We start from the raw sequence: 27,514 nt of genomic DNA, 5'->3' as shown, positions 1-27,514 counted from the left end.
ATACTTCGATTTTAAATACAATTTGTTCCACACGCACAGAATGATGCTATTTTTCAAGGGTTCTCATATTCTTGATGGGCCCATCCAGACCTCTTCTTCAAAAATACGTACAGACGCATTTATTCATCCAAAAGCAGTGTTTAATAAAAAACCCAATGCATTTCGGGCCACTGGGGCCCTTCGTCAGGGGTCACTACAAAGGACATAGAAAAATGCACGTTATTTCATATGACCGTTTTATATGCTTAACAACATTTAAAAAAAGATCTGTTAGCAATTGCAACTGCCTACGTCCGTGGAGGCGGTTTATAGACGATATTCTGATCTTGTGGACCGGACCACCGACCTCACATAAGGCCTTCTTCGAATGGGTGAATACGCTCAACCCCTATTTACACTTCACAATGTCTGCTTCACCTACGGAGATTGCTTTCCTTGAGTAAACAATAAAACTACAAGAGGGGTCACTCAGCACCACCATGTATAGAAAGCCTACAGACAGCAATAGCTTGCTCCATTATACGAGCCACCACCCAAGGGCCTTACGCTCTAACCTACCATTCGGACAATTTCTCCGTATTCGGCGAAATTGCAGCAATCTTGCCGACTACAAGAAAGAATCAGTAATCCTATCCAGGAATCTACTGGATAGGGGTTACCCGAAGAGAGAGGTCTCAAGAGCACAAAACGAGCCAGAAACAACCATCGAGAAGCTTTACTAGAACAACGGGAGGGAACACCGGTCGAGAATCAGCCTATTACCTGTGTTACAACCTTCACCCCCGTGTCAAATAAAATCAAAAATACAATCAAACGCCACTGGGGCATCTTAAATACAGGAAACCTGAGTTTAGAACAACCGAGGTTTGCGTTCAAAAGATCGCAGAATGTAAAAGATATCTTGATCAGTACCAGACCAAAAACAACTAAGAAAGTTACTCAACAAACTTTGTGGCATCTACCGCCCGTCAGGGGTCATTATCCATGTGGCTCCTGTGGGGTGTGCAGATACACAACGATACACAAAACAATACAACTCTCTGACACTTTCAACTGGGAACTCAGGGGCCACACTAACTGTAACACCTCCCACTGTATTTACATGTTGACATGCCCCTGCGGATTGCAGTATATTGGGATGACGACACGCCCAATCAAAACCCGCATTATCGAACATCGCAGCAATTTCCGCTGTAAAAAAAACTCATACTAAATTGTGTAAACACTATGTGGAGTCCAACCACAATGCAGACTCATTGAAATGGGTTGTGTTAGAGTCCAGCCCTAACTGCCCCAAACAAGCCTTGTTTCGGAAAGAACAAAGGTGGGTCCACCGCCTATCTTCCGACAGTCAAGGTCTCAATGAGGATATTCCTTGGCACTCTCTTTAGACCAGCCACTCCTTGTCTTACATATTCCACATTGGAATTTTAGATTAATAACTGAAACCAGCTCTCTGTTGTTGCCAACTTTTCCCTGTTCTGCTTGCTCCATAATACAATAAATGTACCTTCTATTGGCCAACTATTAGTTTCCGGTTTTAATAGTACTGCAGATCAGCATCTAATACCTAGCATCCGAAATGTCCACACTTGAGGCTTAATGAACCCATTCTACAATGGTCGCCCCGTTAACCAGACGTACCACCTGACCTAATACAGTGGGCGGGGACGGGCGCAGTTCCCTGACGCTCCAAACTATAAATAGTGAGCACCACCAAGCCCCATCATCTATCCGAGCTCGGCGGTGATGGGTAGGTGAATCCGCGAGGACACAGGAAGTTTGAGGTAAGGTACATCCCTGTAACACAATGCTGGGGGTCCCAAACAACTCCGTCCAGCCATAGCTGATCCCGGTCTCTTTGAGGGCTCTGATTACTTCAATTGTAGCCTCGTTTGTGACATTCTATACGTCTCCCTTCTAGCCAAATCCAAAGGTTCAACCCCGATGTACCAACCCGCCAAACGTTCATGTGGCATTTAATCCCTGACCATTAGGTGAGTCAGGCGTTAATCTGTAATGTCAATATACACACCAAATAAGTACTTTTGTTTGGCCACACACTAAGAAATGTATGGTGTCTCCTGCGAAACTGCTGCTGTTTTTAAACCATTGTTTTTAATATTAAGCACTCTTTTCACTTACACAGTGTGTGTGTGATTATTACACTGCACGCTGCAACAACACAGTCACGCTATTCTGATGCTAGTTGTAATTCACCACCACTAGCATGATACACTGTGTTTTTGCCCTGGCCCTGACCATGTATGCTTTCTGGTGGAAATTAAATGCTATTAATTCTGTATATATTTCTTTCCCCGTTTAGGCATAGGATAAAGCCACAGAGGTAAACTACACCGACATTAAACACACATGACATAAGCATGTTGTTGATTGAATGTAGTTCTTATCACTTATAGGTCCTGATGAATCGCGGGCAAACTGCCACACGCGAGAAACATGTCGACCAATTCCTCCTCTAGTCTCATCTAGGGCCACCATACCTAACCGTTTGGCACCTAGCGAGCTAGATTCACGTTTTTAATTGCAGTAGGGGGACCCCAGAATAAAGTGGTTTCCGGCACCCCCTGCTACATTTTAAATCACTCCCCTAGGCAACTTGCTACTCCACCCACACAACCGCACTTCACCATAAGGCAGTTGGATATAAAAGATCTCCGCCAAAGAGCCCCTCTCAGAGGTGAGCCCGTCGGGGATTGCACCGCCTCCCCGACGAGGAGCAACGCCTATGATGAAGCATGACACCCTTATGGGTGTGTGAGGCAAATACATCCAACAAAATGGATGCCCAAAGGAGTTACATCTACACCTCCGGTCACGCCAGATAAACTTAATTCCTCTTTTCCTAAAGAACAGTTCAGCAACCCACTTGGTTTTCCTATGCTTGATGCGGGCACAGGCTGATACTGGACCTTCCACCCTTCTGAGTGGTAAATAGTGTCCGATTGATCAATTGATCACTCTCCCTTCTTTTTGACGATTACTTTTGCACGGTGCAAACCGTGGGAGTTCCCTCTTGGCGGGTAAGACTTGTCATATCCCCCACCCTTTGACCCTTATACCACATTGGTTGGTCACAATCCACTTCCCGCATTGGGCAGTGGTACTTTCACTTTCTTTCTTGCCCTCCTTTGGAGGAGCCCCTCCTCCTGGAACACGACTTCTTTGACCCCGACAATATGGATGGTCAGGGGTTGAGTTTCGGTGAGGAAGATGCAGCAGCAATCATGAGAACACCATCGCTTTTTGGCATAGACATAGAACCAGCTACAGGGAGCAATACAGCGGAATGGGAATCTTTGTCAGATCTCAAACGAGAGTGGATCAGAATTACCATACATGGGACAATGATGGCTGAATATTTCAAAGCCAAAATTGCTCCAAATGGCTTGATTGTTGAAAACTTTCCTAGAATTTTCTGGGAGGATGGACAATTTAAGATTGAATGGTCACAGGTCTCATGGAAGTGCACCCATGATCTCCTCATCCTTATCGTTAACACTGCTAAACGTCTAGCAGATGCACTCCTAGTCCGCATCCAAGCAGCTGAGACTGCTTTGAAGACAGCGGCTTCAAACCCAGGCTTCAAAACAAAACTGGCAGAACTAAATAAAGAAATGGCGGAACACAAAGAATACCTAATGAACCAGAAAGTAATTAAACTACAAAAGGATATCAAAAGGTTTTCAAAGGAAAAAGTCTACCCTTATTTAAAGGATGATTATGTCCCCCCGGGAACAAACTACAACTCGGACTCGAGTGCCACCTCCTCCAGAAGGGGATCCAGCAGTGGATCTGACAGTAGCGGGGAAAATGACATTCCCCAAATGCCACCTGGGGCCAAAAGAGGCAGGGGACGTGGACAACAGAATTTCCCACACCAAGGGCACCCCATGGGCCCTCCCTTCTGGCAATACCCACAATTCCCCCATTTCAAACCACCCTTTGCCCCTCAATATCCACCTTTCTATGCCCCCAAGCTTCCTCACGCCCCCCTTTTTTAGGCAGAGGCTGGGGCAGAGGGCGAGGGCGAAAGCGAGGCAACGCTCCAGAGAAGAAAGTACAATGGGAGGACACACGCCCCCAGGGAATGGACACGAGGAACGCGAACCGATAGGGACAAAAATAAGTCTGGTGGTTAACCTGTCAGACCGCATCTTGACAGAGAGAGAGGAACAAGTTCTACAAAAAGGACTGGGCTTTGTACCAACTCCAAAAACCGACCTCTTCCAACAAACCAGGGAAATTCAATCATTTTTCAGGAAAATTAGATTGAAGGCCTTCTTTGAGGGCAGGCCCAGTGATCGAGTAGAAGACTCTGGCCTACACAACCCTTCAACCTTTACACCCCACAATGGGATGATTCCTAATGAAGTCCTGACCTACGAACAAGCCGTACTAAAAGACATCAAAACATTAGACCGGCAGGCAAAACATTCCAACATCTCTCGGAATGAAATGAATATTCTCAAATCACTAGCGGAAGATCCCCTGATTACCATCAAACAGGCGGACAAGGGTGGCGCAACAGTCCTCATGAACACTGTGGACTATGATCTGGAATGCACAAGGCAACTAAGCGATAGACGATACTACACACCAATCCCTGGTGATCCAACAGCCCGCCTACAGACCATAATTACGGGCTTGGTGGTGAGTGCAGAATGTGAACAATGGATCACTAAAAAAGAGGCGGAATTCCTGATGAAAAAAGATCCCGGGGTCCCCTACTTCTACATCTTACCAAAGATCCACAAAGAAACCAGACCGGTACCAGGGAGACCGATCCTCTCAGGGATCGACTCCGTCTTGGAACCACTCTCACAATTTTGTGACCATTTCCTGCAACCCCTTGTAATACATTCAAGATACGACAGATGTCTTACGCCTACTGGACACTATCCAGGACACAGGACAGATCGACCTCTTGATTACTCTCGATGTGGAGGCCCTCTATACAAATATTCCTCAGAGGGCCACACTAGAAGTAATAGAGGAAAGGCTCGGACTCGAAATTTGGAGCTTGAACACCCCACCTGCATTCATTATGGAATGTGCCACTTTAGCACTTACGGAGAATTACTTCGAGTTCAAGGGGCACTATTACCATCAAACCCAAGGTACATCGATGGGCAGTACTTTTGCCCCCTCAGTGGCATGCCTGTACATGGCAGAATTTGAAGACAGACATGTACACCATCAGTCTAACCCCTTCCTTGACAACATCAAGCTGTGGAGGCGGTTTATAGACGATATTCTGATCTTGTGGACCGGACCACCGACCTCACATGAGGCCTTCTTCGAATGGGTGAATACGCTCAACCCCTATTTACACTTCACAATGTCTGCTTCACCTACGGAGATTGCTTTCCTTGAGTAAACAATAAAACTACAAGAGGGGTCACTCAGCACCACCATGTATAGAAAGCCTACAGACAGCAATAGCTTGCTCCATTATACGAGCCACCACCCAAGGGCCTTACGCTCTAACCTACCATTCGGACAATTTCTCCGTATTCGGCGAAATTGCAGCAATCTTGCCGACTACAAGAAAGAATCAGTAATCCTATCCAGGAATCTACTGGATAGGGGTTACCCGAAGAGAGAGGTCTCAAGAGCACAAAAACGAGCCAGAAACAACCATCGAGAAGCTTTACTAGAACAACGGGAGGGAACACCGGTCGAGAATCAGCCTATTACCTGTGTTACAACCTTCACCCCTGTGTCAAATAAAATCAAAAATACAATCAAACGCCACTGGGGCATCTTAAATACAGGAAACCTGAGTTTAGAACAACCGAGGTTTGCGTTCAAAAGATCGCAGAATGTAAAAGATATCTTGATCAGTACCAGACCAAAAACAACTAAGAAAGTTACTCAACAAACTTTGTGGCATCTACCGCCCGTCAGGGGTCATTATCCATGTGGCTCCTGTGGGGTGTGCAGATACACAACGATACACAAAACAAAACAACTCTCTGACACTTTCAACTGGGAAATCAGGGGCCACACTAACTGTAACACCTCCCACTGTATTTACATGTTGACATGCCCCTGCGGATTGCAGTATATTGGGATGACGACACGCCCAATCAAAACCTGCATTATCGAACATCGCAGCAATTTCCGCTGTAAAAAAACTCATACTAAAATGTGTAAACACTATGTGGAGTCCAACCACAATGCGGACTCATTGAAATGGGTTGTGTTAGAGTCAAGCCCTAACTGCCCCAAACAAGCCTTGTTTCGGAAAGAACAAAGGTGGGTCCACCGCCTATCTTCCGACAGTCAAGGTCTCAATGAGGATATTCCTTGGCACTCTCTGGGACCAGCCACTCCTTGTCTTACATATTCCACATTGGAATTTTAGATTAATAACTGAAACCAGCTCTCTGTTGTTGCCAACTTTTCCCTGTTCTGCTTGCTCCATAATACAATAAATGTACCTTCTATTGGCCAACTATTAGTTTCTGGTTTTAATAGTACTGCAGATCAGCATCTAATACCTAGCATCCGAAATGTCCACACTTGAGGCTTAATGAACCCATTCTACAATGGCCGCCCCGTTAACCAGACGTACCACCTGACCTAATACAGTGGGCGGGGACTGGCGCAGTTCCCTGACGCTCCAAACTATAAATAGTGAGCACCACCAAGCACCATCATCTATCCGAGCTCGGCGGTGATGGGTAGGTGAATCCGCGAGGACACAGGAAGTTTGAGGTAAGGTACATCCCTGTAACACAATGCTGGGGGTCCCAAACAACTCCGTCCAGCCATAGCTGATCCCGGTCTCTTTGAGGGCTCTGATTACTTCAATTGTAGCCTCGTTTGTGACATTCTAAATGCTCCCTTCTAGCCAAATCCAAAGGTTCAACCCCGATGTACCAACCCGCCGAACGTTCATGTGGCATTTAATCCCTGACCATTAGGTGAGTCAGGCGTTAATCTGTAATGTCAATATACACACCAAATAAGTACTTTTGTTTGGCCACACACTAAGAAATGTATGGTGTCTCCTGCGAAACTGCTGCTGTTTTTAAACCATTGTTTTTAATATTAAGCACTCTTTTCACTTACACAGTGTGTGTGTGATTATTACACTGCACGCTGCAACAACACAGTCACGCTATTCTGATGCTAGTTGTAATTCACCACCACTAGCATGATACACTGTGTTTTTGCCCTGGCCCTGACCATGTATGCTTTCTGGTGGAAATTAAATGCTATTAATTCTGTATATATTTCTTTCCCCGTTTAGGCATAGGATAAAACCACAGAGGTAAACTACACCCACACTACACACATGACATAAGCATGTTGTTGATTGAATGTAGTTCTTATCACTTATAGGTCCTGATGAATTGCGGGCAAACTGCCACACGCGAGAAACATGTCGACCAATTCCTCCTCTAGTCTCATCTAGGGCCACCATACCTAACCGTTTGGCACCTAGCGAGCTAGATTCACGTTTTTAATTGCAGTAGGGGGACCCCCAGAATAAAGTGGTTTCCGGCACCCCCTGCTACATTTTAAATCACTCCCCTAGGCAACTTGCTACTCCACCCACACACCCGCACTTCACCATAAGGCAGTTGGATATAAAAGATCTCCGCCAAAGAGCCCCTCTCAGAGGTGAGCCCGTCGGGGATTGCACCGCCTCCCCGACGAGGAGCAACGCCTATGATGAAGCATGACACCTTTATGGGTGTGTGAGGCAAATACATCCAACAAAATGGATGCCCAAAGGTGTTGCATCTACACCTCCGGTCACGCCAGATAAACTTAATTCCTCTTTTCCTAAGGAACAGTTCAGCAACCCACTTGGTTTTCAATGATTAGAGCGTCAGACCCTGATGCAGAGGTCTAGCCCGGGACCAGGGTTCAATTCCCCGCCTCGGCAGGTCTTGGGCTCAAAAATTCCACGGACCTGATAATTCTCGCCTAGGTGCCAATTCCAATCATGGAGTCCCACTCTGCAACTCTGGGCAATAGCTTGCTTAATCTCCAAAACGACCCCCACAACGCTAAGGATGCCTGGCCTCCACCTTGGGGGTGCCCAGGAGTGGACGCCTTACAGGGAAAGCCCGGATGGGTTCCACAGCGGTATTCGTACAAGCGCCTTGAGACCCTTGCGGGTGAGTAGTGCGCTATACAAGTATAAATTTACATTTGAATTTTTGCATAATGGGAAACAATCCTTCATGACTACACTGAGAATGCCAAAGAGGATGCCAGGACACCCTAGACTCCTTGTCCCAATGATTAATATATTTGGAAAATATTCAAGATCACCATGGTATCCGTAGAGACAAATCAATTGTTTACGTCCAGCCTACTGTTCCTCATGTGGACACATCCCTCTAACAATAGTAAATGTTAGTAAAGTACTAAGGTCTCAGAGTCTGATGTCCATGGCCGTGTCCTAACCTGGAATAAGAATGTCAGTTCTGTGGTGAGATTATTGGGGTGGGAGGGAAGGAGAGGATATTTATGTATGTTTCCTTTCTTACTGTTCATGTTTTGTTGAGGCAGCACTGTGGCGAGTAGACCCCTTCACCACAAACGCCTCAACAATAAATAGCCTTTGAAGAGAGGCATAGCATTCATTAGAATGTACCCGGTTATTGTGCTATGTAGCCCCTTCACTAATATACTCTGGAACTGAAACTCTTATGAATCTTGCAACATTATGTATTATTGTTGTGCACAAACTGCTAATAAAAATGTATTTAAAACAAAAAAAAGTTTGTCCTACTGCTAACAATGAAAGGTGGAGAGGGAGGAACATTTGTTTCGTTTCTTGCCATAATGCCCGTTATTAAAGGCTGTAGACCCTGGCAAGTAAATACTAAATTTATTAAATCAGTTACGGCTCTGCAAATTGGCAATATAGGACACCACAGTTGGAAGCACCACATGGAACACAGCAGTAGTCACAACAGCCACTACAGACGGGACAACAGTAGTGATGACAGCTGCCAGTGCAGAAAGGGCAACCACAAGGACTGATTCAGATCAGATCGCAGCTGTAATCACAGAAGGGACGAAAACCGCCAGTACAACAATAGCTTCTACAACAGTAGGTCCCACCGAAACAACTACAGGAGCCACTACCCTAAACACAACAGTTTCGACCACAATCATAGTTGCAGTAACAAAAGCAACAAAAGGTGCAAGCACATCATGGAGAACAGCTGTGAAGACGACTTTCACCCTAGCTGTATCCACAGCAGAGGCGGTAGCAACTACTACAGTTGACAATAGGACAAGGACGGCAACACGAACTACAGATGTAATCATAGCTGCAATTACTGCAGAGAGAGAATACGTTTCAACCTAAGGGACAGCAGCAACCACATCAACTTCAACAGCAACAACATCTGGCATGATAGGTGTAGTATCAGCTACCACAACAGTAAGGACTGAACAGTGATCACAGCAGCCAACATGGCAGGAACACCAGCAGCAATAATCAAGCAGAGACCACAGAAGGAACTACAACCGTGATCTACTTGAGTTACTTTTAATCGTTACTCTTATAAGTGGAAAGAATTCCGGTTGATTTGGGCAGGCTGTGGAGTGATTTGGGGAAAGGCGGAGGGACTGACCAGAGGGTGACAACAGCATCTGGTTTGGAAGGGGCTGCTTGAGTGCTTATTTAGGCACACTTGGTGAGCCAATTTGGGGTTTGCTAGTGTTCTGATCTGACAGATGTGAATAAGATTCTTGATAGCTACTGATAAGGAGCTATAGTTTAGTTGGGCTATGGGACGTTTAACAACTTAATCAAACCATTTAAGAGATGTGAATGGTTCCATTAGCACATGCCCTCCTTTGGTCATTTGGCAAACCAATGACCAGTATTTTACGGATACATTTGGTAATTACAGCATTGGGTCCCTACTGGCAAACTTCTAAATATTTTCATGCACGATGTATACAAAGTTTATCTTCCCACACTCATTGTGCAGACTGGCAGGGAGAAGTCCGCAGCCCATCTCCTCTTTAGCTATCAGGCAGCTCCACCGGGCATCAGCCAAACAGCTAGGTCTCAACGGGAAAACAATTACAGAGCAAAGAGGAGGGATAAATGGAGCGTAAAGGAGAAAGGGGGTGGAGTAAAGGGGTAGCAGGGAGAATACAACAGAGAGTCGAAGTAAGTTCTGTCCAAAGACCGGTTGGGTAGGTGACGGCTGAAGGGGTAGTCCACAGCCCATCTCCTCTTTAGCTATCAAGTAGCTCCACCGGGCATCTCTCAGAAAACTACACCCTCCCGATAATGTGATTCTTGAAGTAACTCTTCCATTTCCGACAAGTCAGTCAAAAGTAGACTCCACCCCCAACTCCGCATAGCTGTCTTGCGGAGTTACCTTGGACAAGCATTGACTGCAGTGGCATCCTCTAGTGCCTGTAAGTACCATGCGCCTCCCCTATAACGAGCGACTCATACTCTGTCACACTATGACATGAGTATTCCCAATTTTGACATCCGATGGTTTTTCCCACTCCGTAGGATTTGCTCCCCACGGAAATCGACAACCACGATTCCCGCCTTAACTCCGCGAAGCAATTATGCGGATTCGGCAGGGATGCTCAACTGATGGTAGCAGCCCTCCCAACAATCGTGTAAGTTTGTTGTAGAATAACCCGCAACCCTCTCTCCTTTTTTAAAAAATCTTTCGTAAAAAACTCTGAGAAAGATACTGTTCGGGTATCTGAGGTGTAAGCCCTTTTTAAATTTTCCCGTAAAGGTTTCCACTTCACTGAGACTCGGAACGGTTGAGCAATTCCGGCCCTCGATGTAATCTGATGTGACTCGTAGATAGACCGACACCAAAGTTAAGGAAGATCGGCTCCCAGACTAATTTTCAAATTGGAGGTACGTACGTGGTTAAGAATGTCCCTAAGAATGCCCTCAGATTAATCCAGTAATTTGATGCAGCCGCTTGCAACTTGTACCTATTTCTCATCCTCAGCGACCACTTACTTTGTAAATTTGATGAAGAGAAAAGTTTCGAGTGAAAAGACCCACAGTGGCCTTAAAGTTTGCTCCTTCAATGTAAGTAACAGCATGTCCCGACCAGCACCCACTTAGGTCACTGTTACAAGCAGCACCCGACCTAATCATTTTTAACATTCTATTCACAGTTGGTGCATATTCCTTTGCACCCTACCCTCCGTGTTGTTTGACCACTGATAAAGTGTACCAAAAAACCTTCACCAATCGGCTGATTGGTTGATAACTCATGTGAGTGGAGTCCTTTTAAATTTCAGTCTCTTGAGGTTCCCCTCTTTCAAAAAACCATGTTATTCTTCCTCTGTGTATATGCGAATCTACATCGCCTGAGTTTGACCAAGACTATTGGTTGGTCCCACTCTATTTCCTACGCTTGGAGGACCAGCAGGCCCTGAGCCCATGGTAATTTCCTGTTAGTGTAACTGAATTCTGTCAAATAGGATGACGCTCTATAAATCTTAAAATAGTGATCTGACCAATTGTTTTAATTTCACAGATATTATCGCCCCCTGCAACCTTGCCCCCTCCTTCTCCTGCACTTGTCCTGATGAAGACCCCGTTAAAGGACCTAACGTAGCCTACGGCCATGGGTCGAAACATCGAGGGCTCTTGTTCCTTGATGCGAACCTCCGGCACATGTCCTCTAATCACTTCTAAATGTTTCATGTGTGACCGTTGAAGGTCTTTTGTGTAATAATCTTGCATTGGATGCCTTAATTATTTAGGCTTTTGTGTTAGATCTGTTCTGATCCACATGTCAATATCATCCATGATTGTTTTCATTTTGACTATGTCTACTCTTCTTTGACTTTACACTGCCCTGAGCACACCCCCTTCCTTCCTTCACCTTCCTCTCCCTCCCCCCCCATCTGGGGCTTTTCAAAAAGTATTGAGAATGTACTGATAAATGGTTGATACCTGGTATTGTAAAATAAATGACAATACCTCTCTCAATTGTTCTGATTGATGTTTATAGAGTTGAGAAAGTGTAAACAAGTGTTAGTGTTCGTGTGTGTTGCACATAACACGTTTCCCTTGCGGGGACCCCCCTCTTACATATACCATATAGCGCCCAGGTCCCCGCGACTGCATGGGTTCAACCCCCCCTTGTGTAACGCCAAGTGAATATACCTGGCCTGAGCATCAAGGCTACAAGCTAGGGCAGGAGGAAAAACATTGAAGGAAGAGCAGAGACAGTGGAACAGTGGGATAGAAAAAGAAACAACGGGCATGAAATACAGTAGTGATCTAGGAGAGAGAGAAGGAGAGAGAGAGAGAGAGAGAGAGAGAGAAGGGGAGAGGGAGAGGGAGAGAGAGAGAGAGAAGGAGAGAGAGAGAGAGAAGGAGAGAGAGAGAGAGAGAGAGAGAGAGAGAGAGAGAGAGAGAGAGAGAGAGAGAGAGAGAGAGAGAGAGAGAGAGAGAGAGAGAGAGAGAGAGAGAGAGAGAGAGAGAGAGAGAGAGAGAGAGAGAGAGAGAGACAGACACGTGGAGTAGAAAAGCACACAAAATTATACAGCGTGGCAAAAGGAGTAAGATGAAGAGGTCAGGAAAGAGATACAGTTAGGGACAGATGACATACCTTAGAAAGGAGTACAGATATGAGACAGTGGAGAAGTGTGGCTCAGGGGTTAGAGGCGGCAGACCTGGACCTTGAGTTCGGCCCGGGACCAGGGTTCAATTCCCCGCCTCGGCGGGTCTTGGGCTCAAAATTCCGCAGACTCATTAATTCTCACTCCGGTGCCTTCTCAACTCACGGGTTCACACTCTGCGACTCTGGGCAATAGCTTGCTTAATCTCCACAACGGCCCCTCGCGGTGGGATGCCTGGCTTTCACCTTGTGGATACCCTGCCAGGGTTATCTCACAGGGGAATACCAGGACGGGTTCCTGAAAGCAAGCGCTGAGATGCCCCAGGGTAAGTCGTGCGCTATATAAGTTTCATTCATTCATTTCATATACTGTGGTTTGTCAGAAACAGTGCTGTACTGTGAGAGTGGAGCAGTAAACTAGAGGGCAAGAGAAACATAGCGAATAGGATTGATACGCAGTATGAAGGAGCGAGAAAGCGAGATAGACACAGGGCAATTAAAGTTAGCGCAGAAAGACTGTTGGATAATAGATTCTGATGGTGATATGATTGGTACAGAACAGCAACGTATTTTATGGGGAGGGGGAGAAGACCCTGAAATAGTAAGGAGAGGCAGACTGGGAGAGAGAAAATATACATGAGGACTGGAGAGAGACACATGCGGTAGAGGAATGGCAGTGTGAAGAGAAAACACATCAAAAAGGGAGTAGTAGACAAGGCAAATAGGAATGTTCGAACTTCCCTTCAGAAGGCCCCAGGGAAAGCAGGAACTACTGGACCCCACTTTGGGGGTTGAGGTCTTTTACTCCTGATGTCCAGGGGCCCTGCTTGCTATACATCCTGAGCGACTGGCCCAAATACCCCTTCAGCACTTGACTTTCAGTGGTAGCACGGGTCAAGCAGTCTAAGGTTTGTAGGGGGAGGTGGGGAGATATAGTGGGGGTGAATACAGACTCACAACTCAAAATGAGTTCAATAGTAGCAATAAAGGATTGCCCAGTCACATACTTGCTTTTATGAAAAAAAAAAAAGAATATTTATATATGGATACAAAGTTAAATACAGCATACACAAACAATACGCACAACTCCTTGAGGTCAGGGCTCTAGTATTCAATGGGCAGGCCCCATAGTCTCACTTGCCACTCACTAGTTGTAAAGGATATTCTCCATTTACTAGAGGTGACATTTAGTTTAAGCCCCAGTTGTCGTCTGAGTCTCAGGAGTCCCACTACGACTCTGATAAAAGTCAAAAGTATCCCAAAGCCCGAAGCACTATGGGGCACGATGGGGCAGAACAAGCTCACCCGGGTTCTTCTGGCACTGCCATAAGAATTCCGAAAGAATTATGAGCCCAGTGTCTCTGCGGGGAGCGGTAGCGGCTACTATTTGTAAGTAGTTCTTGAGGCCTACCTCCTCATGCACCTCCAGGCAAACCTGGGTCTCCCAAAATGGAACCCAGAATCCTCCATGTATTGTACAATTCAAAGGCACACACACACACAGCACATACATACAGCCCACACAGGCTTCACAGCGGTACAGACTAACTGGATGTAGGCCAAGGGTGAGTTAAGCACATAACAGCACAACTTTTCATGAGTGAGCCAGTAGGCCTCACTCCAGTGACACAGGTAACAAGCATTTGCAATGCAATAGGTCTCACATTTGCAAAAGTTTGAGCTATTGGCATTGTAAATGACAAACCTTTTATTTATGTGTTGGTTTTGAAGACAGAAATAAATGGCTTTGCCATTTACAATGCCAATAGCTTAAACTCTCGCAAATGCAAGACCTATTGCACTTGCAATACAATAGGTCTCGTATTTACGCAAGTTTGAGCTATTGACATGAATGTATTTTTGTTTTGGTTTTTAAAACATAAATAAAAGGCATTGTGATTTACAATGCCAATAGCTTAAACTTGCGTAACTGCGAGACCTATTGCATTGCAATTTTTTTTTTTTTATGAGCCCAGATTTCTAACCTTATTCAGTAAACAGAGTCAAATTGGATCGATCCAGCTTTTTGCCTCAGTCCAAATGCTGGTGAAGAGGCCCTCCTTACAATGAGACGTGCATCATCATACCGCTGTTGCCTTTCCAGGGCCCCCACCCACTGGACAACAGGTGTGTAGAGACTCCCCTCGGGACATTGGATGACCTGCCATCCTCTTCACCGAGAGAAAGATGCTTAACAGGTCGAGGGGAGGGGCTGCGGCTAACAATACACATCTGAGTTGTGTGTAGTGTAGACACAGCTAGCGTTGCTTGGTCTCAAGGTTTTTACCTTAAGCGAGGTTGGCTGCCTGCCTCCAGATTTCTCCCAGTATCGTCGGTTCTTGGTTGGTGTGTTATGCACCGTACAGACCAGGAGACACCCTATCCATTGTCCGCCGCTTGTGCTGAGCGTGGCACGATGTAATCCTTCTCTCCAAGCGCCCCCCTGCTATCCTGCTAATTCCCCTACACTATACCCATCCCACTCCCTGTCAAATCATTTGCATACAGGTGTTTACATGCCAGGAGCCGATTGATCATTAATTATGCACAGGGCCAAGAATACAGCGACTTCCTGGATGTAAATGTACATTTGGCACTGCTTCACGATGAGTCTGGGTGCTAATTTGGATGGAGGAGTTATGTGGGGGAAGGTCTCACGGCACAGGAGGAGGGAAGGAGGTATGGGGACAGAGGTGCCGCTTAGGGAGGGAGATTGTTTCCTTGGCTTTGTGGGCAAATCAGTTGGCTTTGCGGAGGGGGTAGGGGTTTCCGGTTTCAGAGGCGGGGGGGTTCACCATCAGTTGGTCTTGGGGGGCAATGTTTTGGCTCCTTGGAATAGGACTGAAAGGGGCATTTGTCAAAAGGTGAATTAACGAGAATCCGGAAACGAACGCATACAAGCGGAATAGGGCTGGAGGGAGACAGAAGCGCACCAGGGAGAGTGGCGGGCACCAACTTAGGCGGCTAAGGAAGAGGCAGCGTCAGGTTCAGTTACAGGGTGAGAGAAGGGAAAGGGGCCATCGGAGGAAAGGAATTGGTTAGATAAGGAGAACAGGCCTTGCTATACCCTATAGGGTTGTCCGAAAAAGTCGGGGGGGGGGGCTGCTGCTCCACCAGGCACAGCTGGGAGGGCCGCCCGAATGAAGGGGCGGGCGCCATGCGGACAATAGCCGGAGTTCTGTAGTAACAGCAAGAGACATAGCTGCCAAGGTTTCAGAGTGTGTAGGCATGACATGTAAGAATTTCACGTTTAAGTATCAGTGGCATTCAACAGCCATCAGTGACACTTTATCGCAACAAAAAACGAACAACGAAGACAAGGGACCCATTAAGTTCACAAATTACACAAAGATAAGGAACAAACGATCTTACAACGGCTTCAACGCACCGGAAACGGAGGCCGCCAAACGCTTTCGCTTGCACCTCTACGGGGACAAAGATGTTTAGAGCAGGGGAAACTGTTCTTGGACTGTTCCGCATTCGGTTTGCGATCAGTGTCCGCCGATCCTGGGCGAGGTTTGTGGCAATATGATAAAAATACTATTGTTACTGTAAAATGTATTTCAAACAGCGGCGATCTATTCCTGTGTGCGATTTGGGCAGGAGGAACAGGCTGCCAGCAAACACGGAAGACAGCAAAACCGAAAGCAGCCTGGGCTGAAAGTGGAAGGGCGGGGGGCTGCCCGCGCATGCGCGCTCTTTGTTATGCAGAAGTCCGGCAGCTGAAGTCCCGTGCCAGGAGGGAACCGGGTGAAGACCAGCGCTGTGGAGCTCCCATGCCGAGACTGACCCACTGGCTGACGAGATACAGGGACACGGAACACGCTGAAAGAGCTCGGTGAGTGGGGGGTGGCGGGGGGGATATGTACCAGTGTGTCTGTGTGTGCGCGTGAGCCCATGAGTGGTGGGGGGGTGGGGTGCGTGCGTGGCTGTGTGTGTGCGCATGAGCCCGTGGGGGGGATACATGTGTGTCTGTGTGTGCGCACATGCGCTTGTATGTGCCTGCGTCTGTGTGTGTGCCTGCCTGCCTGCGTGTTTAGGTGGGAATCTGAGGCAGGGGATGTGCAAGGCGCCAGCCTGGACGTGCGCGTCCACAGACACCAATCGCCGCGCGTGCCCAACCCCTGTCTCAGATTCCCAGGAGACGGGAAACATTAGTTGTCGAGCTGGACAATGCTTCGCATTGGTCTCCAGCTCGACCTAAAAAGGTCTCTTCACTTCTGCTAATCACGGTCACCACCAAGCTTGTGCTACTTAACTTTTGGCAAAGGCAGGAGCCTTTCATCATGATGAGGGTAGCACTTTAAGAACCCCTCCCGGTCCAACAAGACTGCAATCAGCAAGATAGCCCTATGTTGTGGCACACATGCATGATCCGTGTTCGCCCGTGTTGCAGCTGAGGCACTTGTCTGTCACCATGTGCGGGACTATTCCATCCCAAGAACAGAGAATAGACATATCAGGGGTATGGAGGGACAAAAGGAAATGCACCTTGAATGGGGTTAGATACAACTTTATGAACCCAAATACAAGGACAGAGCCCAGGGTTTCTTAAACTGTGAAGGAAAGCATATCCAAAGACTTCAAAGCCTCTATTTAACAATGCCTTAACCAAATTGTTCTCAAATACCACATTGAATTGTTCCATCCTGTGGTAAGCATGCCGCATTTATCTTTATTAGTTCATATAACATGTTCTATTGCCTTACACTGCATACTTTAAATGTTTACATATTCATTTCACCCCCCCCATTAAATTAGAGAAACATATTTACAATTCAAGCGTTCTTTCTCTTCGAGTCACACTCGCCTCTTTCACACACCTTCAGGCGATTAAATTAATCACGATGATGCTCACAACATTATATCATTGAGGTTTTAGAATTTTCTGATAATGTTCAGCAGAAAATATTTCAGTGCAAAATATTTTTCTCTTTAAGTAATATTGATCAGCTACACTTGTTATGTTTTCCCTTAAACAATGGAATAAAAACTATGTTACCAATAGATTTGATTATTCGGAAAACTGAATTGAGAACTAATAACTAATTTTGTTTAAATCTTGTAAGACAACATCCAAGGTACGTGCTCTGAATAAAAGAAGGGTACCATTTATCATCTGATCACTAGAATGAATGTCATAGGAACCAACACATTTCTGGCACCCAGATTTTTCAACAAAATTTACCCCAGTACTTATCAAAATAAGGTGAAATGTCCACTCATCCTCTTTCCTATCCGGCAACTATTTTACCAACGAAATGCAAGGGTGTTGCTTTACATATATTATCATAGTACACCTACTAGAAGATATATATTTTCTCACTGAAAATACTAAAGTTTAATGAAATTACAGTACAGAAAGAAACATAAAAACACACACTAAAATTCACTGGTTATGGTTCAATAGAAACCATAAATAGCACCTGGCCATGAAAACTGTAGTTCCCTTTTTATAGGCTGCAAATTTTAACACAATCGAGGATTTCGCCCTTGAGGGGTCCACGGCCACTGTAAGTATCTTAAGGAGAAGGTTCAAGAACGATTTGGGCTTTAAGCTAAATGGCGCCAGTTGCAGCACAACTGCAATGGAAAAAGAGTCGAAAAACTGGAATCAGATTACATAAGGTATGGGGATAGAGGTCTGCTGGGCTCATTGAGAACAGGCATGGAGGAATTTGGAAAGGTAGTCGTCAGGTATTAGCACTCTTCATCCGGTGAGGCGCAGTTAAAAGATAAGAAGAAGGGAAGCAGCCTAGGCGTACAATGGCCTGGCTCCTGTGAATTCGATTACACAGAAAACTATCCCTGGTGTCACTCAAAGGAGTGGTGAAATAGTGGTGATGATGTGAACATAAATTAAGTGTTTGTAGATTATTACAGACACCTTTATATATCCCAGTCAAAATAAACATTAAAGCAGAATAGAAACCTTCTAGACTGGATGGCGTAGCAATGGACAGAAGACTATAGTGCATAGATTGGCAGAGAAAATAGCCGAAGCCATTTCAAACTTTTTGAGGGGCACGTGGAAAGGATGGGTGGATCCTCAGAAGAGTTTAGTAGAAAATTCTATCAGTAATATGAGGCAAAGCTGATCCCACACATTTTAGCAATGTATGAATAGACGCTTTAGAAGGTCAGGCTGCTGGCCACAACTAAATCAAGCTTTGGTAAGCTATATAACCTTTACAGTTCATATAGAACCCCTTTCATTAATAAATATGGAATATAAAATCTTGGCCAAAGTTATGACTTATAGGCTGGTCCCCACTGATGCCAGTTCTGGGTCTGCTGTACCAGTCTGGCTTAATTACGGGATGATCTACAATTTGAGAAGGGTGTGTGTTTTGCTGCACTCCATGTAGATCTGGATAACAGAAGTGCTGGAAAGAAGATACGCCAAAAAGGCAACTGATTCGGTTGGATGGCTGTAATTGGTTTCCGTCTTGGAAAGGACAAGAGTGGGGTGGCGTTTCCTTTTGTGGATGTGCTTCTTGCACTCACAGCCAACAAAAGTACACATGAATAGGGTAACATCAGAGAGTTTTGGCCTTCACCGAGTCACAAGAGAGTAGTGCCATTTATCTCCTCTCTTTTTCGCAACAGCCTTAAAACCACGTGCATGTCTTCTAAAAGAGAAACACCTACATAGGGGCTTAGGTTTCACATGCATAAGGGTATTGCTAAACATGTAAGCAAACGATACTATTCTTCTTGTTAAAAAAAACTGCTGTTAACCTCTGGTGGAAGCCATAATAAATTTCAGCCAGTACTCTGGCTTAAACATACATTTGGGGAAGTCTGAGTCGATGCTATTATCTGATCATACTGCCTAGGTGGGTCTTGTTTGGGCTTTAGATGACAGATGAATGAAATAGGATATATAGGGTTAGATATAAGAAGAGGCATATTATGGAAGAGGAAATATGGAGATCCCTGAAAACGTTCTCACCACTAAAAATGAGAAGGACCAAGCTCCTGCTTTCTTTGAAAAGTCCTATCTCTCTTCTGAAGATAGTGGTACTGCCTAAATGTCTCTATTTGTTGCTGAATATACCAGTGCACTTGATGGGGCAGTACATAACCGTGCTTAGATCTGAATGTGTACAATCGGCCTGGGTGGGTAGGCAGGTATGAGTTTAGTGAGAGGTGTTCATTAAGACTTACAGCATAGAGGGCTAGTCACCATGCAATGTATGTTATTCTTTTCATTTTGAATTGAACAATTAATATTGAGACCACCACCTGCAGGTTTAGAAATTGTAGCCCCGGCCCTGTGAAAGAAGTGCCGGTGCTGAGCACCTGAAAGCACCTGCTCAAATTAAGCACTGCAGTCAGCACATACAAAAAAAAAAAAGGAGTGGACTTTGATCATCTGGCCTGGGGATGTCTCTTTATAAGCAACTTGGGGGAATCGCATGCCTTAGAAGATGGTAGAAATAACTGGGATTGGGCTACCTAGAGACCCAAGGTGTTGTAGTGGGTGATCATGTGAGTGAGACACTGAGCATTCTGGGAGATGTAGTCCTGATGACTGTACATGCGGCACAGGGAAAGCAGTTTTGCTGGGGCATCTGTAATGAGGCCAAGTACAATTTGGGATATGCATCCCTACTGAGCCACGGGGGACAAAGAATCAAACGTGCAGATCTAGTTTTGCTGGGAAATCTGAACTAAATGCAAGGAGTGCAACCTGTGATCTAAAGACCAGTATTTGTTTCAGTACAGGGTTAGCCACACATTACTGGATCCTGACCATGAAGGGAACACTTGAACTTAATGTCTTGTTTACTGTTCCAATTAACTACCTGAACAACTGGAGAATAAAGCACCAGCGAGTAACCTAAATCCCTATTGTAAACTACAGAAGCTTAAAATTAATATATGCAAATGTGGCATATCTGCTTAATTAGGCAATTACATACACTCTTGGTCGGGGACATGGGACAGTGAACACTCGGACTGGTATAGGACACTGGGAGAGCGAACATTGACACTGAACCAGGAATTATACCTGAAAAAAGACTACACTAATACTATGAGTTTGAAGCAGGGACACTATCGTAGAATAGGCAAAATGGGTTGGTGAGATACAGCTAAGCACAAAGGAATACAGAGACACAGATTCACTATGGAGTAGGAAAACAGACCAAGACAGGGTGAAAATGACATGCTTACAGGGACAAAAACACTACACTATAGTCATACTGGCCCAGTGAGACACTGACATGTTTATCTGACATATGTACACAATAAGAAAAACACAAGACTCACTGATCACACTCGCATAAATTTGGTTAAAGATCAGGCCACATAATGCCAACATCAACTATCAGAACCTTTCATGACTGAAAAACACACTTTCATGGGACACTGTGCATACTGTAAAACCGCATATCTCCATGAGGTCAAGAAAATGGCCAACGCTACACTATAAGAAAACCATTAAACATAGTAGAATAGCTAACAGCAATGAGCGTATTGTTCCAGCAAATGATTCCGAAGTCTAGCAAGGACTTACTTGCGATCCTGGCATGTAGATTCTGCTTCATGATCATGTCCTCTCTCTGTGAGGCAGACTGCAGAATGGTCATGGCTGCTCGGCGTAGAGCGTTGTCAAAGATGGGAAGCACTTCATTTGGAACAGCATTCAGGTACTCGCCGATCTCCATGTTAGTCTCAAAGAGGGTCATGGCATTGACCACAACTGCATAATGGGCCTCTTCATCATTCTCCTTCAAGATCTGCAACAAATCCTTCTGGTGGTGCTCCACGATGTATGACTCAAACACCTGTCCAGTCAATGCAATTTGTTCTGAGTTCAAATACATGATTTATCCTACAAAATATTAAAAAAAGAAATTCTTAACTTGATAAAGCTGAAACGTGTCAGAACATCTGAAGCAATATCAAGTTGAACAAACAATAAGGACACGTGATTTCACATCATAGCTATGTGCCACAAACTAGAAAGAAAATAAGACATGATAAGCTACTAAACAAGGATTGGCAAAGCCAATAGGTCTTGAATTTGCGAGAATTAGAGCTATTGGCGTTATAAATTGCAATGTCTTTTACCCATGTGTTATGGAGTGACGTGGAGTGGATGTATGTGGTGTGGAGAGGAGTGGCTTTATATGGGCTGGATTGAAATTGTTAGTTGTGAAATTGTGTGGTGTGGAGTGTATTTGTGTAGTGGAATGATGTGGTATTGTGTGCACTGGAAACATGTGGATAGTAATTATGTGGTATTGAGTGCACTGTAATTATGTAGAGTAGAATTGTGTGTTGTGGAGTGTAATTATGTGGAAAGGTATTTTGTGTTGATTGTGTCTGTTAATACTCAAGGGGTGGAGCGAGAGAGAAGAAGGGGAGGAGAATAACTGATGTAGAATAGCAAGCTAAGGACCCAGGCCAACTCGTGTGTGAATGACACCAAGAAACCGACGGGGCCTCTGTGTTTCTTTAAAGTGTATGGTGTTGATCTTCACAAACGAGCGTTCAACAGCTCTTGTCCAATATTCTGCAACATTTAACTATCCACCCAAATATTCTTATTTAAATCACGCAAATCTAGGCTCATTCTCAAATTATTCCCATTGTCTTTAGGTGCCACACCACTGGAGACAACCACTCAATTCAATTTCCCCAATGAACTCCGTATCTAACAATTTCTTTAATTCCTTCCTCAATGGGTCTAAAATAAGATGTGGCACCTTCCGAACTTTATGCGCCACATCTTAAGGATTACTCAACATTCAAAATACTTTCATCATCACAACTCCTCTTCAAAAATTCCTTGCAATCTTTCAGTGATGTCAGATACATTTTTTTAATCTCACACTAACAAAACGTGTTCTTTAGCCTTGGGATTAAGAGTGATACCAAAATCTCTTTGGTGACTTCAACCTATCAATCAATCACCCCTTTTGGCAACTTATATTTTTTCCCAAGTTTCCCTACCTTTGATATGTATTTGCATGGGCACAAGCCAATAACATCAACAGTGGTACCACCATAAGTAAAAAAGTCTAATGTCAGGGTGTAACAGCCTTATACTCTCTTTAGTAAACGTTTTGCCCCAAATGCGATCATCAGTTAACGTGTAAGGTGATCTGGAATCAATCAGAACAGACAATTCCTTCCTACCAATCAAAATCTTACACTAAGGCATAACCAACTCCATCATGTCAACATTCTCGGCTTCTGTGACAGCAAATACCATGTTCTTCTCACCTTCATTCAACTCCTCCATTTGATCAACAGTGTTATTCTCACACTTTGTTCCAAATAATTCTTACACACCCAGCCATACAGTATGTCCCTTTTCTTTTTCCACATTTTCTGCAAATAGCATTTCTCACAAAACAATTTGGATTATTGGCTCTTTGTTGAATACTTAAGCAGCGATAACCTTTAAACTTATTTTAAACAGACTTGCTCGATTGTTCTTCAAAGAATTTGCTTGCTGTGGTTTCTCAACCTTGGGTACCATTACCATAGCCATCTCTGATTCATCACGTCCAATTTTCCTCATTTATATGTTCCATTCCCTTAATTATTGAATCTTCCAGACTAGTATTCCAAGCCAAAAGTTTCTCTTTAACCCTAAAGTCATTGATTAATCTCACAAATAGGTTTCTAATCAACAAATCTGTAAAATCCCCAAATTTGCAGGTGCTGGTAAAAAATGTTAAGCAGGGGACAGTAACCTATACTTTCCGTTTTGCCTGACTGCCTCTCAAACAAGCATTTGCAATGCAATAGGTCTCGCAATTACATTATTTTGAGCTATTGACATTGTAAATGGCAATGCCTTTAAAAAAAAATAAAAGGCATTGTTATTTACAATACCAAAAGCAACACCTATTGCCTTGCATAGCACGGTGTCCGTGAAGACGGCACGGCACTTATTAAAGTTTAAAAAAAAAAGTGTGGTGGGGGGGAAGGGAGAGAAGAAGAAATTACGAGACATGTGAGATGGGGAAATAAGGAACGGAGAAGACAGTATTTTGCTCAGGGTGCGGCTACTTTAGTGAGGCGCAGTTGTGCATATTTTGGTTTGGGGTGTATAGTTTGGTATGGTTGTGTGGTATGATAGGTCAATCAATCAATCAATCAATCAGTTAATTTTTAAAGCGCACTACTTACCCGTAAGAGTTTCTAGGCGATGGGGGGCGGTTTAGCGGGAGGGGTGGGGGGGGCAGCTGCTGCTACTGGTCGAAAAGCCAGGTCTTGCGGAGTCTCTTGAAAGTCAGCAGGTCTTCGGTTTGTCGTAGGTTGAGGGGGAGGGTGTTCCAGGTCTTGGTGTTGCGGTGGGAGAAGGATCTGCCTCCGAAGGTGTTTCTCCGGACGCGCGGGACCGTGGCCAGGGTGTGGTCGGCGGAGCGGAGTTTCCTGTTGGGTACGTAGAAGGAGAGTCGACTGTTGAGATAGGCTGGGCTTGTGTGCGTGGGTCAGGAGCTTGAAGGAGATTCTCCTGTCGACGGAGAGCCAGTGCAGGTTCCTCAGGTGGGGTGATGTGGTCGTGGCGCAGGACATCGAGGATCAGGCGTTCAGCGGCGTTCTTGATTCTTTGCAGTCTGTTGATGAGCTTGGACGGGGCTCCAGCGTAGAGGGCGTTTCTGTAGTAGAGTCTGCTGCTGACTAGGGCCTGGGGGGCTGTTTTCCTCGTGTCTGTCGGGATCCATCTGTAGATCCTGCGGAGAACACGGAGGGTGTTGAAGCAGGTACCGGAGACTGCATTGACTTATTTGGTCATGGTGAGTTTCGAGTCGAGGATGACTCCCAGGTTGCGTGCGTGGTTGGTAGGAGCCGGGGGTGTCCCCAGTGATGCGGGCCACCTGGAGTCGTCCCATGCTGAGAGGTTGGGCCCGAGGATGAGGATCTCCGTCTTGTCTGAGTTCAGCTTAAGTCGGCTTTCCTTCATCCAGTCGGCGACAGCCTTTATTCCCTAGTGGAGGTTGGATTTGGCGTGGGGGGGGTCCTTGTTGAGGGAGAGGATCAGCTGCGTGTCGTCGGAATAGGAGGTTATGTTGAGGTCGTGCTGTCGGGCGATGCATGCGAGTGGTGCCATGTAGACGTTGAACAGCGTCGGGCTGAGGGAGGATCCCTGTGGGACGCCGCAGATGATCTCGGAGGCTTCGGACCGGAACGGGGGGGAGGCGGACTCTCTGAGTTCTGTCGGAGAGGAAGGAGGTGGCCCAGTCCAAGGCCTTGTCTCGGATCCCTGCGTCGTGGAGGCGCATGCGTAGTGTGCGGTGGCAGACGGTGTCGAAGGCGGCGGAGAGGTCCAGGAGGATGAGGGCCTCCGTCTCGCCGTTGTCTAGCAGGATCCTGATGTCGTCTGTGGCGGCGATGAGGGCAGTCTCTGTGCTGTGGTTGCTGCGGAATCCTGATTGGGATGGGTCAACTATGCTGTTGTCTTCGAGGTGACAGGTGAGCTGGGTGTTAACTATCTTCTCGATAACCTTTGCTGGGAACGGAAGCAAATTGATGGGCCGGAGGTTCTTGAGGTCGCTCGGTTCTGCCTTTGGTTTCTTAAGTAGGGCGTTGATCTCGGCGTGCTTCGAGCTCTCAGGGAAGGTGGCGGTCTCGAAGGAGAGGTTGATGATGCTGCGCAGGTGGGGTGCGATGGAGCTGCCGGCTTTGTTGAAGATGTGGTGTGGGAGAGGGTCAGACGGGCAGCCGGAGTGGATTGTGCCCATGGTCTTGATTGTGCCCTCTTGGAGAGTTCCTTCACGATGTTGAAGAGCTCCTTGCTGTTGTGTGCCTTGTTGTCAAGGCGGTCTTTGAAGGAGGTCCTTTTGGAGGTCCTGATGAGGTGCTGGTGGTTGCGGATGGCGTCTTTGTGGGCAGCCTGGCTGTCCGGCGTCTTGTCGCTGCACCATTTGTTCTCCAATTTCCGGCAGGTGTGCTTTGATGCTAGGAGTTCCGGGGTGAACCAGCTGGCTCTCTTGCTGGTGTCTCTGTTGTTTGGTTTTTTCAGCGGGGCTAAGGTGTTGGCGCAGTCGTCCATCCAGCGTCTGAAGGTGCGTGCACCATCGTCAGGGTTGGTGTGGTTGATCGGTGGGTTGAGTGCGAGGTTTGTCTGTAGTTGTTCTTCAGTGACTTTGCCCCAGCATCAGCGGGGGACCTGTAGGGTGCGGTGGTTTGTGAGGGGTTTACGGAAGGTGAAGTGAATGCAATGGTGGTCTGTCCAGGTGAGTTCGGAGGCGTGGCTGAAGGCGAAGTGGTGGCTCGAGGAGAAGATGGCATCAAGCGTGTGACCGGCGATGTGGGTCGGCGTTGTGACAAGCTGTTTTAGTCAGAGGTTGGCGAGGTTGGCGATCAGGGTGGAGGAGTTGTTGTCGTTGTTGTTTTCCAGATGATAGTTCAGGTCCCGAGGAGGATGTAGTCGGTGGAGGTCAGCGCGTGTGTGCTGATGAGGTCGGCCATGGAGTCGCAGAATTGTGGTCGGGTCCGGGCAGTCTGTAGACGAGGGTGCCTCTGAGGGTGGTCTTGGTCTCCGTGTGGATCTGGAAGTGCATGTGTTCTGCGGTGCTGAGAGTGTCGTTGATGTTTGTTGAGACCCTGATGGTGTTCTTGTAGATGATGGCGATTCCTCCTCCGGCTCCGTTGGTGCGGTCTCTGTGGGTGATCTTGTACCCGTCAGGGATGGCTATGGCGAAGTCCAGAGGGTGGTGTGTGTTTGGTTTGGGTGGTGGAGAATGTACTTATGTGAGAATGCACGTGTCTGTGCTTGATGAGGGAAAGCTGAGCATCACAATGGCTGAACTACCTGGCTTCGGAAATGTGCTGATATTTATTTAGAAAATGCAAAATGCTTGTCCAAGGCCCCACACTATAAAATACGGCACACACAATTCAGATCACAACACAATAAGCACATGACAAAACACACTAAACACACAAACATATACTCACTTCATATAATCCCAGGACTGCCCTCACTTTTACCACCTGCCTTAGAAGGCAGTTAACAGGTATAATATTTCATCGAACAAAAACATCTTTAGCGTTCGAGAAAGGCGTGGGGCCCTTTTGGAAACTTTGCATTGTTCCACGAAAGGAAATTATAAGTGCTGGGTGGAAAACCTTGCATTGGCGTTGCACTTAGTTTTAGCAAACACATTTACATGTATCTCTTTAGCAGATATTTTATGTACATGTTATCCTCGAAACCCAATGAACAGTGAAGGGATTGCTCACACGAAGAACATTAAAACATGAAGGAGGAGGTCTCAGTTTATGTTAACTTGCAGACATTCCAGCCACACCTTCTGAAATCTGTTAGGATGCATGGGTTGCCTTGTAAGTTTGTGAATGCACAGAAATATATATATGTATCAATTCCCAAACTCCTGTTTGACCCCTTCCAGCCCTGGATCTGGTCAGGAATGCAGGGTGGGGAGGGGAGCAGACCACCCCCTGAATTGGCAGGAGTGTATGGAAAATAATGTTTTCGCATCGGGGTATAAAAGTGCATTTTCACGAGAGGCTTGGGCTCTAGTCTCCTTAACACTATGTGGATTTATGCAAGGGGAGAACAGAAGTCCGTGCAAGATGTCACATGACATTACCTATTGCTATATTACCCCAGGAAATATGCAATTAGCACAGCATTCCAGGCATACTTAGGGGATATTTTTTTTACCACTGGACTCGGTATCTCGATTTGTGGAGAAAACATTTTCTTTCCACTTGACACATGCAGACAATCCTTCTGAGAATCGAGTGCAAGCTGTTAATAGTTTATTACTAAAATGTTAAGATTCCTGTGTGAGCAGAGGGAGGTTAAAACCCTGCTTCTGACAGTTATACAGGAAGGCTGTGCAATTAACTCTGTGGCAGCCCCGCCGTCTTTTCATCGACACCACCCT

The 27,514-nt window shown here is 45.9% G+C and overlaps 1 protein-coding gene across 1 annotated transcript in view; it reads right to left on the bottom strand.

Annotated features, from left to right (window-relative positions):
* Positions 1 to 27,514, bottom strand: part of MCM9 (minichromosome maintenance 9 homologous recombination repair factor) — a 441,313-nt gene that overhangs the window by 382,001 nt on the left and 31,798 nt on the right. The window contains exon 2 of the mRNA XM_086926735.1: positions 21,154 to 21,471. Within this exon, the coding sequence (XP_086782861.1) occupies positions 21,154 to 21,463 (310 nt within the window). The 5' untranslated portion in view covers positions 21,464 to 21,471. The remainder of the gene's footprint in view (positions 1 to 21,153; positions 21,472 to 27,514) is intronic.

Source organism: Lissotriton vulgaris, chromosome 6 (genome assembly GCF_964263255.1).
Source record: "Lissotriton vulgaris chromosome 6, aLisVul1.2, whole genome shotgun sequence".
Classification (NCBI taxonomy): Eukaryota; Metazoa; Chordata; class Amphibia; order Caudata; family Salamandridae; genus Lissotriton; species Lissotriton vulgaris.
Note: the sequence above shows the minus strand (reverse complement) of the source record. Positions and strands in the feature narration are given on the sequence as shown.